The sequence below is a fragment of the Macrotis lagotis genome, chromosome 1 (genome assembly GCF_037893015.1).
Source record: "Macrotis lagotis isolate mMagLag1 chromosome 1, bilby.v1.9.chrom.fasta, whole genome shotgun sequence".
Lineage (NCBI taxonomy): Eukaryota > Metazoa > Chordata > Mammalia > Peramelemorphia > Peramelidae > Macrotis > Macrotis lagotis.
The window spans coordinates 411,351,191-411,367,454 of NC_133658.1; the positions used below are offsets into that span (position 1 = coordinate 411,351,191).

At 39.6% G+C, this 16,264-nt stretch overlaps 1 protein-coding gene across 7 annotated transcripts in view; it reads right to left on the minus strand.

The window, feature by feature from the left end:
• LOC141506235 (protocadherin alpha-8-like) overlaps positions 1–16,264 on the minus strand; it is a 300,051-nt gene that overhangs the window by 233,098 nt on the left and 50,689 nt on the right. The window contains exon 1 of one of the 7 annotated variants that reach the window (XM_074212804.1): positions 12–4,746. The exons of 3 other annotated variants lie outside the window; for them this stretch is intronic. In XM_074212804.1, the coding sequence (XP_074068905.1) occupies positions 12–2,519 (2,508 nt within the window). In that variant the 5' untranslated portion in view covers positions 2,520–4,746. Of the gene's footprint in view, positions 1–11; positions 4,747–10,179; positions 14,715–16,264 lie in introns of those variants that run through there. 3 more of the 7 variants (XM_074212798.1, XM_074212803.1, XM_074212795.1) reach the window with 3 other exon arrangements.

Genomic DNA, 16,264 nt, shown 5'->3' on the forward strand with positions numbered 1-16,264 from the left:
TTGTCACCCACCTTCCCTGAGTTATCCAGGCCAGCCTCTTGCTTCTGGCCTCTTTCCCCAGAAACAGGACACGGAGGAAGGTTAGGGCTGAAGGCCATGAGGTCGTTCTTGGCAGACGCTTCTCCAGAGCAAACCTGCCGACGCTGCTGAGAGTAAGACCAACTCCCCACGTCACTTGAGCACACCAGTGTGGGCTTGCCAGGCCCATAGGAGGCCTGTGGAGGAGCCGAGCACCGAAGTGCCACGTACAACAGTAGACTCAGCACCAACAGGCTGGACACTGAGCAGATGGCGATGATCAAATACACATTCACATCCACCAGCGCTGTCTCTTTTCCCACGCCAGCCTTTGCCGAGATCCCCGACGCCCCTGAGAAACTCTTTGAAGTCTGTCCATTCTCCACCACCGAGACACACACAGTGGCTGTGGTGGACAGGGCGGGTTCTCCATGATCTTTCACCAGCACCAGCAGCATCAGCCTCGGCCCGTCAGATTCCTCCAGAGCCCGTGTTAGGCTGATCTCACCAGTGTACAGCCCCACGCGGAAAGGGCCGCGACCCACGCCCGTCTCAGGCAGCAGCTCATAAGACAGCCACGCGTTGTACCCAGAATCCGAGTCAACTGCCCGGATCTTGGCCACCACGTGGCCCGCTGACACCGACTGGGACACCAACTCAGTTACTGGAACGCCGCCTGCCCCGGACCCGGAGTGAGGGGGCAGAACCACAGGAGGGTTGTCGTTTTCATCGAGAACAAACACCTGCAGGCTCACGTTGCTGCCCAGAGGAGGGAAGCCGGCATCGCGGGCGCTCACCTGGAACTGCAGCAGCTCCAGCTCCTCGTGGTCCAGGGGCTGCAGAGCGTACACTTTCCCGCTCTCCGAGTGCACGGACACGTAGCTCGACAGCGGGCGCTCCCCCACCCGCCTCTCCACCAGGGAGTACGACACCAGCGCGTTCTCCTGCGCATCCGGGTCGGACGCCGACACCGTGAAGATGTGACTGCCGGGCGGGTTGTTCTCCCTCACAAACACCGTGTACACGGGCTGCTCGAAGGCCGGCGCGTTATCATTCACGTCTCCGATGGCCACAGACACGCTGGCAGTGGCCCAGAGCGCCGGCTTGCCGCCGTCCCTCGCGGTCACCACCAGCTCATAGGCCGGCACGCTCTCGCGGTCCACAGAGCCCTCCAGCACCAGCGAATAGTAATTTCTGAAGGTGGACACCAGCGTGAAGGGTCCAGGGGGGAATAGTGAGCAAGTCACCTGTCCGTTGGCACCAGAGTCTGGGTCAGACACACTGATTAAAGCAATGACTGTGCCAGGAGGGGCATCCTCTCTGACAGGCAGCGACAATGACGTCACTATGACATCTGGACTATTGTCATTGGCATCAAGGACTTCCACCAGCACGGTGCAATGACCAATCATTGGGGGAGTCCCTTTGTCTGTCCCATCAACTCGAATTTCATAAGAATCAACATCTTCAAAATCCAGAAGTCCTTGAATTGAAATTTCTCCTGAATCTGAATTTATATTAAACTTTTCCTTAATCACAGGTGGAGAGAGACTATTGAAAGAGTATAAAATCTCCCGATTGATGCCCTCGTCCGCATCGGAGGCATTCAGTCTGATCAGTAAGGTTCCGTGGGCTGCATTTTCTAATATCTTCACTTCGTATTCTGATCGTTCAAAAGTGGGGGCGTTATCATTCACATCCAGGACTGTGATGAGCAGCTGCATTGTGCCAGTCAGTTCAGGTTTCCCCCCATCTGTGGCTGTCAGTATTAAGTGATGCTCAGGAACTTCCTCTCTGTCTAGTGTTTTTTTCAACACTAGTTCAACTAATTTGTTTTGGTCATTCTTAGATTTTACTTCCAGAATGAAGTAATCATTTGTGCTGAGTCTATAAGTAAGTAAAGCGTTCGAGCCAATATCTGGATCAGAGGCTCCCTCTATAGGAAACCTTGAATCCAACAATCTGGATTCATAAGGAAACAGTTGCTGTTCCTTCACTGAGAACAAAGGTGGGTTGTCATTAATGTCCTTGATCTCCACCTCTACATGGAAAACCTGCAGCGGTTTCTCCACGATCACCTCCAAGTGAATGCTGCAAACAGGGCTGCGACCGCACAACTCCTCCCTGTCGATCCGGGAATTCACAAACAAAATACCGTTCTGCACATTTACCTCCAAGTAATCCCTCCGGCTCTTCGACACCACCCGGAATAACCTCGACACCAGCTCCCCGACCTCCAGACCCAGGTCCTGAGCGATTCGTCCCACGAACGTACCGTGTTTCGCTTCTTCCGGCACCGAGTAATGGACCTGGCCGTATCCCACCTCCCAGGACGTGTGGAGCAGAAATAAGAGCAGCATCTGCTGAGCCCTCAAGATGCCTCCCCAGGAAAACACCATCGCCAAAACTCTTGCCTTTATTCTAGTCTTGGAATAAAGATAAATATGGATGTCCGTTTCTTCCAGTCTTATTGTGCAGCATCGGCCAAGGCTTTGCATCATTTAACTCCAAACAGAGTACTTTCCAAGGCCCAAAGGAGGTTATTTAGTGATATTCCATGGTGGACAGCGACATCATGTGGCAGCAAAGCGTAAGTTAAATATTTTCTTTGTGATATAAAAAAAGATGATCATCCAGCATTTAATTTTCCTTCATAAACTTTTTAAAATCATTTTTTGGAGTTTTGAAAGTTCTTTCGACACATGACTGTAGTTTTCTCCCCGAGAAAAAATATACTAGGATAATGATAACTTCTGCTGCTTAACTGTAAAGAAAATGGTACTTTGGTTCCTTTATATCTTGAAATTAGTTTTAAATATTCAAAAAGAAGGTAATATAACAAGTAAACAAAATGAGCCTAATATTTCGTGTCGTAGAGGTGGAAATTTGGACGTTTTTGAATACTAAACAGAAATTCTGGAAGAATACTGGATGGGAGAGTCAGAAGAGTCAGATTTCTTGGGTCTGATTCCTGAAGGACATATACTGTGGCCTTGGGCTAATCATTGACCCTCTCAGAGTCAGTTTCTTCACAAGTAAATTGGGGACAATAATGTTAGTTGGGCAAGAAAATCACTTTGTAAACCTTTAAGTACTATAGGAATGTGAATAATATAAACTTGCACTTCAAAATATTTATGATGCATTTTAAATAATCAATATTAAAAGCCATTTTGTACCAGGTTCTTTGCTAACCATTAGGAAATAAAGAAAGATAAAAACACAGTCCCTGCTCTCAAGGAGCACAGAGTCTATTGGGGGAGACAACATGCCAAAGGTTACTAATGAATGATTTATAGTCAAGATGATTTGGAAATAACAACAGGAAGCCGCTAGAATTAAGGATGAATTGGAAAGATTTTTTTTGCAGAAGATGAAATTTTAGGTAGGACCTGCAGGAAGCCAGAGAAGCCAAGCAGTGGAGATGAGAAAGGAGAAAGGTCCACACTTGTAGGACAATCAGAGAAAATGAACAGAACCAAGAGATGGAGAGTCCTGTTGAGGAACAAGGAGAGGTCAATGTCACTGAACTGCAGAGAATATGTATGGAGGCTTGTGTAAAGTATAAGGTAACTAGAGGAGCAATTTATTAAGGACTTTGCTTACTAAACAGAGGATTTTATCCTCAGTTCTGGAGGTGATAGGGAACCAATTAAGCTTTTTGAGGGTGACAGGGTCAGACCTACAATTAAGAAAAATCACTTTACTAGTGAATTGAGGATGAGTCAAAAAACTTGTGGTAAAACAGATCTTGTGTGAGATGAAAAAGGCCTAGACCAGGATGATTGTTTTATGACATTTTCGATGAAAGTTTAGAGCTTCCCCCTTTTTTAAAAAAAATCACCTTTCCCTTTTTGTTTCTAAAGAAAGAAAAATATAATTATAGAGGAATTACATTTAGTGACTCCTGCGGCACTGATCGCTAATTTTATCAAATAAAATTTCTGGTATTATGCCAGAAATACAAATACATATTGAAGATTCTGATTCTTATATATTCAAATTTAGTGTTTTCATAAAATTACCAGTTGTCATACACATTAGCAGTTGAAGAAAATGCCTATACTTTCAATCTCCTTAGTGTTATAAAATATCATTATTTATTCCATCCAAATAAGGAACTTTAAGGAATTCTAGAACTGGAGAAAGGTGAGAGACATGCAAAAATGAGAAAGAGAAATATAATCCTGACCAATCATTAGATGCTTATTAACAGACCAATCTGTGCTAGGCACAAACAAAAATTTTGCTTGATCTAGCAAAATGGCCAATATCCCTGGTATATCATGGAGAAAATAACTGAATTAATTCTAAAAAAGGAGAGAGATAAGGTATCAACTTAAATGTGACCATTAAAACAAAACAATTCTCTTAAAAGCAATAAGAGTTTTTATTTTCTGAAAAAAAATGATGTCTCGGGGTGGCTAGGTGGTGCAGTGGATAAAGCACCAGCCCTGGAGTCAGGAGTACCTGGGTTCAAATCTGGTCTCAGACACTTAATAATTACCTAGCTGTGTGGCCTTGGGCGAGCCACTTAACCCCATTGATGTTGCAAAAACCTAAAAAAAATGATGTTTCTTAACGTTTGCCTATGAGACTAGTCTATTCCAACCAATTAAATTATTCTTCAAAAATCTTAATGATAACAAACATATTTTGTTTAGATTAAATTTACCAATAATAAAAAGAATATAAATGTAATGAGAAGAAATATATCATTTTATTCAAACTGACTGAAGTGAAGTAGTTAATATAATTTTTAAAAGAACAATCAGGAGATTAACAAAGTCAAATCTGAAGTTTCAGTTCTGAAGAAAGGCACACAAGACAATGTAGTGTTAGAAATCTGAAACTGAAAATTTAAAATTCAGATGAAATGAAAGAACAATATTTCAATAATATTCAAGGTTATGCACAAGGTGAAAGCCAAGCAATAGGTTCTATAAACAATAGTTTACTAAGGTAAACTATTGATTTTTGTCTTTCATATTTCCATCAAAGAAGCCTAGTCACGATACTAACAAATCCAAGTTTATCAACTTTTAATAAACACCTGTCATCTAAAGAGTACTGTATGCAGTAATGAAGAGATGTAAAAGCTTAGATCAGACATTATCCCTTTTTGAATTGTACTTAGGTGATCATTATATTAAACAGAAAATGAAGATATTTGGAGATAGAAAACCAACTTGTTATTGGAAGTCAAGGGGAAAGATGGGTACAGACATATAGAAGCAGAGGAGACATATTGAATGAAGTGAGTTTCCATCAAGAATATCATTGGATGGAAAAAAAATGAAGAAAACTGCTAGTTCCATAATTCAAACTATATCACAAAGTGACACAAAATATTGTGATATTGGCTAAGAAATAGGGTGGTAGAGCAATGAAATAGATTAGGTACCAATACATGGTAGTAAAGAACCACAGAAATCCAGTGTTTCTTAAATACCCAAATCCAAGTTTTGGTGCCAAGAATTCACTATTTGACAAAAAATTGTTGGAAAAACTGGAAAGTTGTTTGATATAAAAGCATAAACCAACATCTCAAACCATATCCTAAGATAAGATCAAAATGGGTAAATGATTTAGACATAATGGGTGATATCAAAAGCATGGATAATTCGATTGATCAGATCTATGGATAAGGGAATAGTTTATGATTAAAGGAAAGAGAAAGAGTTAGAGAAGTGTCAGAAAGACAGGGAGAGAGAGAGAGAGAGAGAGAGAGAGAGAGAGAGAGAGAGAGAGAGAGAGAGAGAATCATGGGAAGCATAATAGATAATTATATGAAATTAGGTGTTTTGTACAAACAAAAAGCAATGCAGCTAAAATTAGAAGGAAAGCAGGATTTTTTTTTCACAATGAATAAATTCCCCCCCCCCCCCAAAGAGCCATTCTCTAATTGATAACTGGTCAAAGAATATGAACAAGAAGGTTTCCATAAGAAGAAAACAAAGCTAAAAGTATTCACATAAAAATGCTCTAAATCATTATTGGTTAGAGAAATGCTAAGGTACCACCTCAGACATTTCTGATCAGCTTGTATGATGTAAAATAAAACTGACAAATGCTGAAGGGATGTAGAATAATTGGTACACTAATGCAATGTCATTGGAGTGAAGAACTTTTCCAGCTATTCTGGAGGAACAATTCTGGAGGAACTATGACCAAAGGATTATAAAACTGTGCATTCCTTTTCACTCAGCAATACTCCTACTAGATCTGTATCCCAAAGAAGTTAAAACAAAGGAAAAAGATCTATGTGTAAAAACAAAAAAGGGGGGGCAGCTAGGTGGCGCAGTGGCGAGAGCACCAGCCCTGGAGTCAGGAGTACCTGAGTTCAAATCAGACCTCAGACACTTAATGATTACCTAGCTGTGTGGCCTTGGGCAAGCCACTTAACCCCACTGCCTTGCAAAAACTAAAAAAAAAATAATAAAAATAACAACTCCTTTGGTAATCTAAAGAAAATTGGAAATTAGGGAAATGCCCTTCAATTTGAAATTACTTAACAAATTATAGTATATGAATGAGAGGAGTATTTCTTGCTGTAAAATGAAGAGAATGGTTTCAGAAAAGGAAGAATTGTATAAAATAATATAAAGTGAAGTGAAGTGAAGAAAATCAAAAGAAAAATATATATAATAATGACTATATTGAAATGATTATTAATTTTGAAAGACTCTATAAACTCTGACTCAACCCCTGACCAGTAACAATTCCAAAGGGTAGCTAGATTGCACATTCAATAGAGGAACCAGGCCTGCTGTCAAGGAGATCCAAATTCAGATCTGGTTTCCAATATTCACTAGCTGTGTGACCCTAGGCAAGTCACTTAACCCTGTTTGCCTCAGTTTCCTCATCTATAAACTGTGTAAGAGAAAGAAATCACAAACCACACCAATATTTTTCCAAGAAAACCTTAGAAAAATGACATGAAGCTACAGACATGACTGAATAACAACCACAACATGATGAAACATGCTAGCCATTTCCAGAAAGATTGCTGAAGGACTCAGTGTAGAATGAAATATATTTTCTTCTTTTGATTTCTATTTTAATGGACATGACTAATGAGGGAACATATTTTGCATGATTAAAAATATTTTTAATTGGTCTCAATTTTCTTCCTTTCTCATTGTGATTCAGGAAGGAAAGATGGGCAGGAAAGAATTTGAAAATAAAATTTTTTCAATAGCAATGTTTGTGATTGTGTACCCAAAATATTGAAAGAGAAACTCATACATTTCAGTTAACATAGATGTGACTTTCTCAGGATTTAAGAGTGTTAAATAAGGAAGTTAGATAACTTCAAAATACTTTGGTTTTACTAGTTACATAGTAAACACTTATAAATATTTGATTAATTGGAGGTAAAGATGGAATTATCTATAACATAATTTGAGAAGGTTTACTTGGTGCATTCATCATAAATGACTTCAGTGAGTGCATATGTGAGATTTCTCATAAATTAAAAAGAATACAAATGAATTGATAAGCATTTAGTATCCTCTCAGATATCCGGAGATTAAAATCCTCAAAAGCAGCAAAATGGCATTAAAAAAACTTATGGTTGGGGCAGCTAGGTGGTGCAGTGGATAGAACACTGGCCCTGAAGTCAGTAGGACCTGAGCTCAAATTCCACTTCAGACAATTAATGATTACCTAGCTATGTAACTTTGGGCAAGTCACTTAATCCCATTGCCTTGCAAAACAACAACGCAGCAGCAGCAGCAACAACAACAACAACAACAAAAACCCATGGTCTCTAGTTCAATTGTTCATTCCTTTATGTTATCTTTTCTTCTTTATGCTACAGTACATCTGTAATTTGGATGCTCATTTCACTCTCTGTGATGAAGAATTCTATCAATAATAATTTCTTTTTTATCTTTTTCTTGCACTGAGTTTCTTGCACTCTTAATTACCATTCTGATAATTTGACATAATTGAATCTCACCAATCTTTCTGTAAGATTCTTTAGTAAATTGTTTTTCACTGTTTTATCAGTTAAAACTTCCACATCGTCTTACACAAGATTTTAGAAAGAAGCTTAAATTCTAAACCTATGGAGAATCTGCTCTATCTATGCATCACATATAATTCAAAGAGAAAAAGTATGTAGTTGATCTGAGGCATTTTCCAGATTATTTTGATCTCCTCATCATGTAATTGATTGCATAAGTAAAAAATGTTTAGGAAATAAACAATAGTAACAGAAATGGTACTATGGAATATTCTTCAGATGGTTATGTTTTATTCTAAAAACCTCTAATACGTGTGTTGAATTGAACAAGGATTTATCAGTCTCTTCCCAACCAAGAGTACTGCCATGTATCTTAACTACTAAAGCTCTTCATGGATCAGTTTCCCCAAAGGCATGGGAATTCTAGGATATCTATTAATATTGGGGTTCTTAAAGAAGATGATGTTATGTAGAACTTAATATTCCCAAAATTTTATCAGTCAGGCATTCCATCAATGAATATAAATAAAATATTTCACCTGAAGACTTTTTTGTTGCTTTTTGCAAGGCAATGAATGGGGTTAAGTGAATTGCACAAGGTCACATAGTTAAATATTAAGTGTCTGAGGCCAGATTTAAACTCAGGTCCTACTGATTTCACAGTTGGTGCTCTATCCCCTATGCCATCTAGCTGCCCTAACCTGAAGATTTTTCATAAATTGATATGCTCAAATATTTCACTGCCTGAAAATAAACATTCTGGGGCTAAGCCTCTGTGAATTTGAACAACAATGGAAATTCAGTGATTAATATGCCATAATGGAAGCTTTTGAGGAGTTTGACTGTATTATGTGACTTTCACAAAATTCAAGGCCACCATTTTGCCATATTGAAGGCTCAGAACAAGACTTTGGTAGATGGTTGTATCCATTAGGCAGACAGTAAATAATGATTGAATTATAACAATGAATAACCTTGAAGCATATTTTTATCTCCAATGAAGATGTGACATAATCACCAAGAGTTCAAACCCCCAAGAGTCCAAATCAAACATTTAAATGGATCCAAGGTCTTATCAATAATAGAAAAACCTATCAATCTATCAATACCTGCCCATCTCCTGCAACTAGAATCCCTCTCCACACAAGTCAGTTACAAGGGTTCCACCCAACATATTGGAGGTCTCCTTTGACTGAGAATTCAAAAGTATCAGTGGGGGCGGCTAGGTGGCGCAATGAATAGAGCACCGGCCTTGGAGTCAGGAGTACCTCAGTTCAAATCCGACCTCAGACACTTATTACCTAGCCGAATGGCCTTGGGCAAGCCACTTAACCCCATTGCCTTGAAAAAAGAAAATTATCAGTGGAGTAGCCTGACGACCAGTCCATCTGTCATCCATTTTCCTTGTCCCATGATGAGTTCATTTTCTCTTTCTGTCATATAATTCATTGATGCCATCCTTTAATCTTCTTCTTTAGAGGTCATCATTGGTTATGTTTTCAGATTGCTCACACCCTTAATTCATCTTTTAATTACCCTTTGTCTGGTGTTTACCTTTACTTCATGAGAGGTAGCAGCATTCCTGATTTCATTTTTAGTCAGCAATACTATCAAAAGATAGGTTTTTATGGTTGTGGGAAGTTTGGAATCAGTTAAGTGCTTTGCACTTCTTCAGATGAAACACATATTATTCTTCTTTTAACTTCTAGGACCCATTCCTTATCCATTTATATTTTTATCTTATATCAATTATATATTTTTTCCTGGATATTAAAATGTAATTGAATTTAAACCTTGGTGATGCAAAAGATGTAATTCAGATTAATGATGCATTTAGTTATGTAGGTCTTCTTAAAAAATAGATGTCATGGGAATTAGAAAGAAGAAGAATTCTATAGAAACTTACCATTTTCTTGCCGTTGTAACTAAAAGGAGGAGAATATGACCAGAGGAAATGGAAGAAGAAAAGGCAGAGGAAAAAAAGCATTTACAAAATCTTAAAGGGTCACTGAGGAAATGGAAGACATAATTTGAAGAGAGAAAATTAAAAATTTTCAAGATAATTAATAATTGTAATATAATAAAAGTAATTAAATAATTAATAAAGAGCCATAAGAATTGTCAAAGATTTTGAGGAAAACAGTAATTTGCACATAAACAAAAATTAAAATGCATAATCAGTAGTCACCTACCTTCCCTGAGCTATCCAGGACAGCCTCTTGTTTCTGACCTCTTTCCCCAGAAACAGGACAAGGAGGAAGGTTGGGGCTGAAGGCCATGAGGTCGTTCTTGGCAGACCCTTCTCCAGAGCAAACCTGCCGCCGCTGCTGAGAGTAAGACCAACTCCCCACGTCACTTGAGCACACCAGTGTGGGCTTGCCAGGCCCATAGGAGGCCTGTGGAGGAGCCGAGCACCGAAGTGCCACGTACAACAGTAGACTCAGAACCAACAGGCTGGACACTGAGCAGATGGCGATGATCAAATACACATTCACATCCACCAGCGCTGTCTCTTTCCCCACGCCAGACTTTGCCGAGATCCCCGACGCCCCTGAGAAACTCTTTGAAGTCTGTCCATTCTCCACCACCGAGACACACACAGTGGCTGTGGTGGACAGGGCGGGTTCTCCATGATCTTTCACCAGCACCAGCAGCATCAGCCTCGGCCCGTCAGATTCCTCCAGAGCCCGTGTTAGGCTGATCTCACCAGTGTACAGCCCCACGCGGAAAGGGCCGCGACCCACGCCCGTCTCAGGCAGCAACTCATAAGACAGCCACGCGTTGTACCCAGAATCCGAGTCAACCGCCCGGATCTTGGCCACCACGTGGCCCGCTGACACCGACTGGGACACCAACTCAGTTACTGGAACGCCACCTGCCCCGGACCCGGAGTGAGGGGGCAGAACCACAGGAGGGTTGTCGTTTTCATCCAGAACAAACACCTGCAGGCTCACGTTGCTGCCCAGAGGAGGGAAGCCGGCATCGCGGGCGCTCACCTGGAACTGCAGCAGCTCCAGCTCCTCGTGGTCCAGGGGCTGCAGAGCGTACACTTTCCCGCTCTCCGAGTGCACGGACACGTAGCTCGACAGCGGGCGCTCCCCCACCCGCCTCTCCACCAGGGAGTACGACACCAGCGCGTTCTCCTGCGCATCCGGGTCGGACGCCGACACCGTGAAGATGTGACTGCCGGGCGGGTTGTTCTCCCTCACAAACACCGTGTACACGGGCTGCTCGAAGGCCGGCGCGTTATCATTCACGTCTCCGATGGCCACAGACACGCTGGCAGTGGCCCAGAGCGCCGGCTTGCCGCCGTCCCTCGCGGTCACCACCAGCTCATAGGCCGGCACGCTCTCGCGGTCCACAGAGCCCTCCAGCACCAGCGAATAGTAATTTCTGAAGGTGGACACCAGCGTGAAGGGTCCAGGGGGGGAAAGTGAGCAAGTCACCTGGCCGTTGGCGCCAGCGTCTGGGTCAGACACGCTGATTAAAGCAATGACTGTACCGGAAGGGGCATCCTCTCTGACTGGTAGTGACAAGGATGTCACTACAACATCTGGGATGTTGTCATTAGCGTCCAAGACTTCGACCAAGATGGTGCAATGACCATTCATTGAGGGATTCCCTTTGTCTGTCGCATCAACTCGAATTTCATACGAGTTAACATCTTCAAAATCCAGAAGTCCTTGAATTGAAATTTCTCCTGTAACTGGATTTATATGAAATTTATCTTTAATCACAGGTGGAGCACGACTATTGAAAGAGTATAAAATCTCCCGATTGGTGCCCTCGTCCGCATCGGAGGCATTCAGTCTGATAAGTAAGATTCCATTGGCTGCATTTTCTAATATCTTCACTTCGTATTCTAATCGTTCAAAAGTGGGGGCGTTATCATTCACATCCAGGACTGTGATGAGCAGCTGCATTGTGCCAGTGAGTTCAGGTTTTCCCCCATCTGTGGCTGTCAGTATTAAGTGATGCTCAGGAATTTCCTCTCTGTCTAGTGCTTTTTTAAGTACTAGTTCAACTAATTTATTTTGATCATTCTTTGACCTAACTTCTAGAATAAAATAATCATTGTTGCTGAGCCTGTAAGTAAGTAAGGCATTGGATCCAATATCTGGGTCTGAGGCTCCATCTAGAGGAAACCTTGAGTCCAACAACCTGGATTCGGGAAGAAATAGCCTTTGTTCATTCACTGGGAATGCCGGCGGGTTGTCATTAATGTCCTTGATCTCCACTTCCACATGGAAAACCTCTAGCGGTTTCTCCACTATCACCTCCAAATGGATGCTACAAACAGGACTGTGGCCGCACAACTCCTCCCGGTCGATCCGGGAATTCACAAACAAAATGCCATTCTGCAAATTTACCTCCAGGTAGTCCCTGCGACCCTTAGACACCATCCGGAACAGCCTCGTTACCAGCTCCCCGATCTCCAGCCCCAGATCCTGCGCGATTCGTCCCACAAACGTACCGTGTTTCGCTTCTTCCGGCACCGAGTAATGGACCTGACCGCTTCCTACCTCCCAGGATGAGTGGAGCAGAAATAAGAGCAGCATCTGCTGAGTCCTCAAGACGCCTCCCCAGGAAAACATCATCACCAAGATTATTTGCTTTATTCCAAAGGATGGTTCCAATATTGGAATAAAAATAAATATGGGTGGCCCTTTCCTTCGGTCTTATTCTGCGGCATCTGTCATGGCTTTACATCCTTTAAAGACAAATCAGAGCCTCTTTTCGAGAACCAAGAGATTGTATCACGATATTCTGTGGTGGACAGCGACATCATGTGGCAACATTGCGTAAGTTACTTACTTTATGATGTAAAAAAGCTCATCGTGTACTATCCTGCATTGAATTGTTTACTTTTTTACACATTTTTCGAATTTTGCTAGATGTTCTGCAGTTTTTCCCGTATAAATAAAGAATAATAGCATTGTGACTGTTTCTGTTGCTTAACTGTAAAGGAAACTGGTGCTTTGTTTCTTTTGTGTCTTGAAATTGGTTTCAATTTTTCAGAAAGAAAGTAATGTAACGAAAAAGAAAATGAACTTAATACTTTATGTTGTAGAGGTGGAAATTTGGACGTTTAGAATAGTAAATAGGAACTTTTGAAGAATACTGAATGGAAAAGTCAGAAGAGTCAGAAGACTTGGGTCACTTACTGTGACCTTGGGCAAATCACTGACCTTCTCAGAGTCAGTTTCTTCACAGGTAACACGGGGACAAAAATGCTAGTTAGGCAAGGAAATGACTTTGTAAACCTTAAAAGTTATAAGAATATTAATATTACAGTCTTGTATTTCAAAATATTTTTATGCATTTTATGTATATATGCATGTATGTATGTATGTATGTATGTATGTATTATATTAAAAGCCACTGTTGTACCAAGTTCCAATTAAGAGAAATTAGGATACAAAGGAAAAAAGCACAACCCCTGCTCTCAAGGAGCACACAGTCTATTGTGGTACACAATTTTCCAGCAACTACTTATGAATAGTTTCTAGACAGGATAAATTGGAAATAATCACCAATAAGAAGGCACAAGAATGAAAGACAATTCAGAAAGATTTCTTGTAGAAGTTTCAGTTTTAGATAGGACCTGTTAGGAAGTCAGAGAATCCAAGAGGTGGAGATGAATAGCATCCATACTTATAGGACAGCCAGAGAAAATGTTCAGAGACAAGAGATGGAGTATCCTGTTTGAAGAACAGTAAGGCAGTCACTATCACTGGACTGCAGACTATTTGAAAAGGAAGGAATCTGAAGGGTTGTATAAGATGACTAGAAAAGTAGAGGAGCAACTTATGAAGGGCTTTGTATTCTAAACAGAGGATTTTATACTCGGTTTTGTAGGTGATAGGAAGCCACTATAGCTTATTTATTAAGGGTGGCACATCAGACTTAAAAAAATCACTTTTCCAACTGAATGAAAGGTGAGTAGAAAGACTTGTGACAGGTAGACCCAACAAGTAAATTATTATAGGAGCAGTAAGGTAGTGAAGTGGATAGAGCATGGCCCTGGAGTCTGGGGAAATATAATCCAAATGCAGCCTCAGACACTTTATATTTGCTAACTGTGTGTCCTTGGGCAAGTCATTTAATCCAAAACAAAAATAAATTATTAAAATTGCCCAGGCATAGGGTGATAAGGGCATGCACCAAGGTGGCTGTGTCTTATTGACTCTTAAGGAATTTTGGAACCTTCCCCCTTTTTTAATCCTCCCCATTGCTTCCAAAGAAAGATGAAAAAATCTAATTATAGAACAATTATATTTAATGACTCCTACTTCTGTGATAGCTGATTAAGATAAATATTATTTCTGGCACTGTAATATGAGAAAATAAGCACATAATGTAGATTCTCTTTCTAATAGATTCAAATTTAGTGTTCTCATAAAATTAACAGTTGTCAAGTATATTGGAAGTTAAAAAATTGGAAGTTAAAAAATTCCTGTAACTTCAATATCCTTAGTAATACTAAGCATTAATATTTCTTCAATCCAAATAAGAAACCTTAAGGAAGTAGAGAAGAAACCTTAAGGAATTAGAGAGACTTGGAGAAAGTTGATAGACATACAATACTTGAGAATGGAAAAGAAATGATCCTAATCAATCATTAGAAGCTTATAAACAGACTAGTGTGTGCTAGGCACAAACAGAAATTTTTACTGATAGAACAAAATAGCCAATATTCCTTTCCTATCATGGAGAAAATACCTGAATTAATTCTTAAAAAAGGAGAAAGATTAGGTATCAAATTAAATGTAACCATTTAATATAATTTATTTAATATAATTTAATATAATTAATATATTATAATTATATAATATAATTAATATATTTTTAAAACAAGATTTTCTATTTTTTCTAAAAATATGTTAGCTAAAAGTCATTCTATTAAATTTATCTATTTTGACCAATAAAATTACTCAAAATTCTTAACAAAAAATATGTAGGGGCAGCTAGGTGGTCCAGTGGATAGAGCACCAGCCCCAGAGTCAGGAGAACCTGAGTTCAAATCTGGACTTAGACATTTAATAATTACCTAACTGTGTGACATTAGGCAAGCCACTTAATCCCATTGCCTTGCCCAAAAAAAACTAAAAAAATATATATTAACTTGTGAGATGATTAAATTCAGAATCGACCAAAAATGACGTCACTGTAATTTAAAAAATATAAAATTAATGAGAATATATCACTGGATTTAAGCAGGTTAAAATGAAGTAATTAAAATCATTTAAAAAAGAACAGTCAGGGGTTGTATCAAAGTCAAATTTTAAGTTTTAGGTCTGAAAAACCAAGGCACACATGATACTGTAGCGTTGGAAATTCTGAAAATCAAAATTTCAGAAGATATGACAGAACATTATTTTCTATATTTGCAAGGGTAGATAACAGCCAAGAAACAGATCCTGCAAACAATAGACTATCCAAGTAAAATATTGCTTTTTGTTCTTCACTTTTCCTTTATAGAGGTCTAGTCACTTTTACCAACTTTTCTTAAGAATATGCCAGCTAAAGAACATTGTATGTACTAATAGAGTGATATAAAACTTAGACCTGATACTATCCCTGGGTGTATGGTACTTAGGTGATCTCTAAAATACACAGAAAATGAAGATACACTTAAAACACATTTGGAGACAGTAAAATAAACTAGTTTTGGAGATCAAGGAGAAAGAGGGACATATATATATATAAACAGAGAAGGCTCCTTGAAAGAAATTAATTTCCATCAAGAGAATCATTGGAGGAAAAAATGATGGAAAGCAACTTAACTGTACCATAATTCTCACTATATCACAAAGTGGCAATCATCAAAACAATGTGGTATTGGATATGAAATATGGTGATAGATCCGTAGAATAGATTAGGTACTCAATATATAGGAGTAAATGAACACTGTAATCCCAAAGATCCAAACTTTAGTAGCAAAAAATTAATTATTTGACAAAAATTTCTGGGAAAACTTGAAAGCAATTTGTCATAAAGTAGACATAAAACAACATCTCAAATCATATACTAAGATAAGGTCAAAATGGATATATGTTTTAGACATAAAGGGTCATATCAAAAGCAAATTAAGGAGAAAGGAAGATTTTATTTATCAGATCTATGAATAAGGGAGAGGAGAGTAAGAAAGAGAAACAGTGATAGAGATCAAGAGAGAAAGAGAAAGTGAAACAGAGGAGAGATATAGAGGATCATGGGAAGCATAATGGATAAATGTAGTTTTTCCACAAAGAAAAAAAATGCAACTAAAATTAG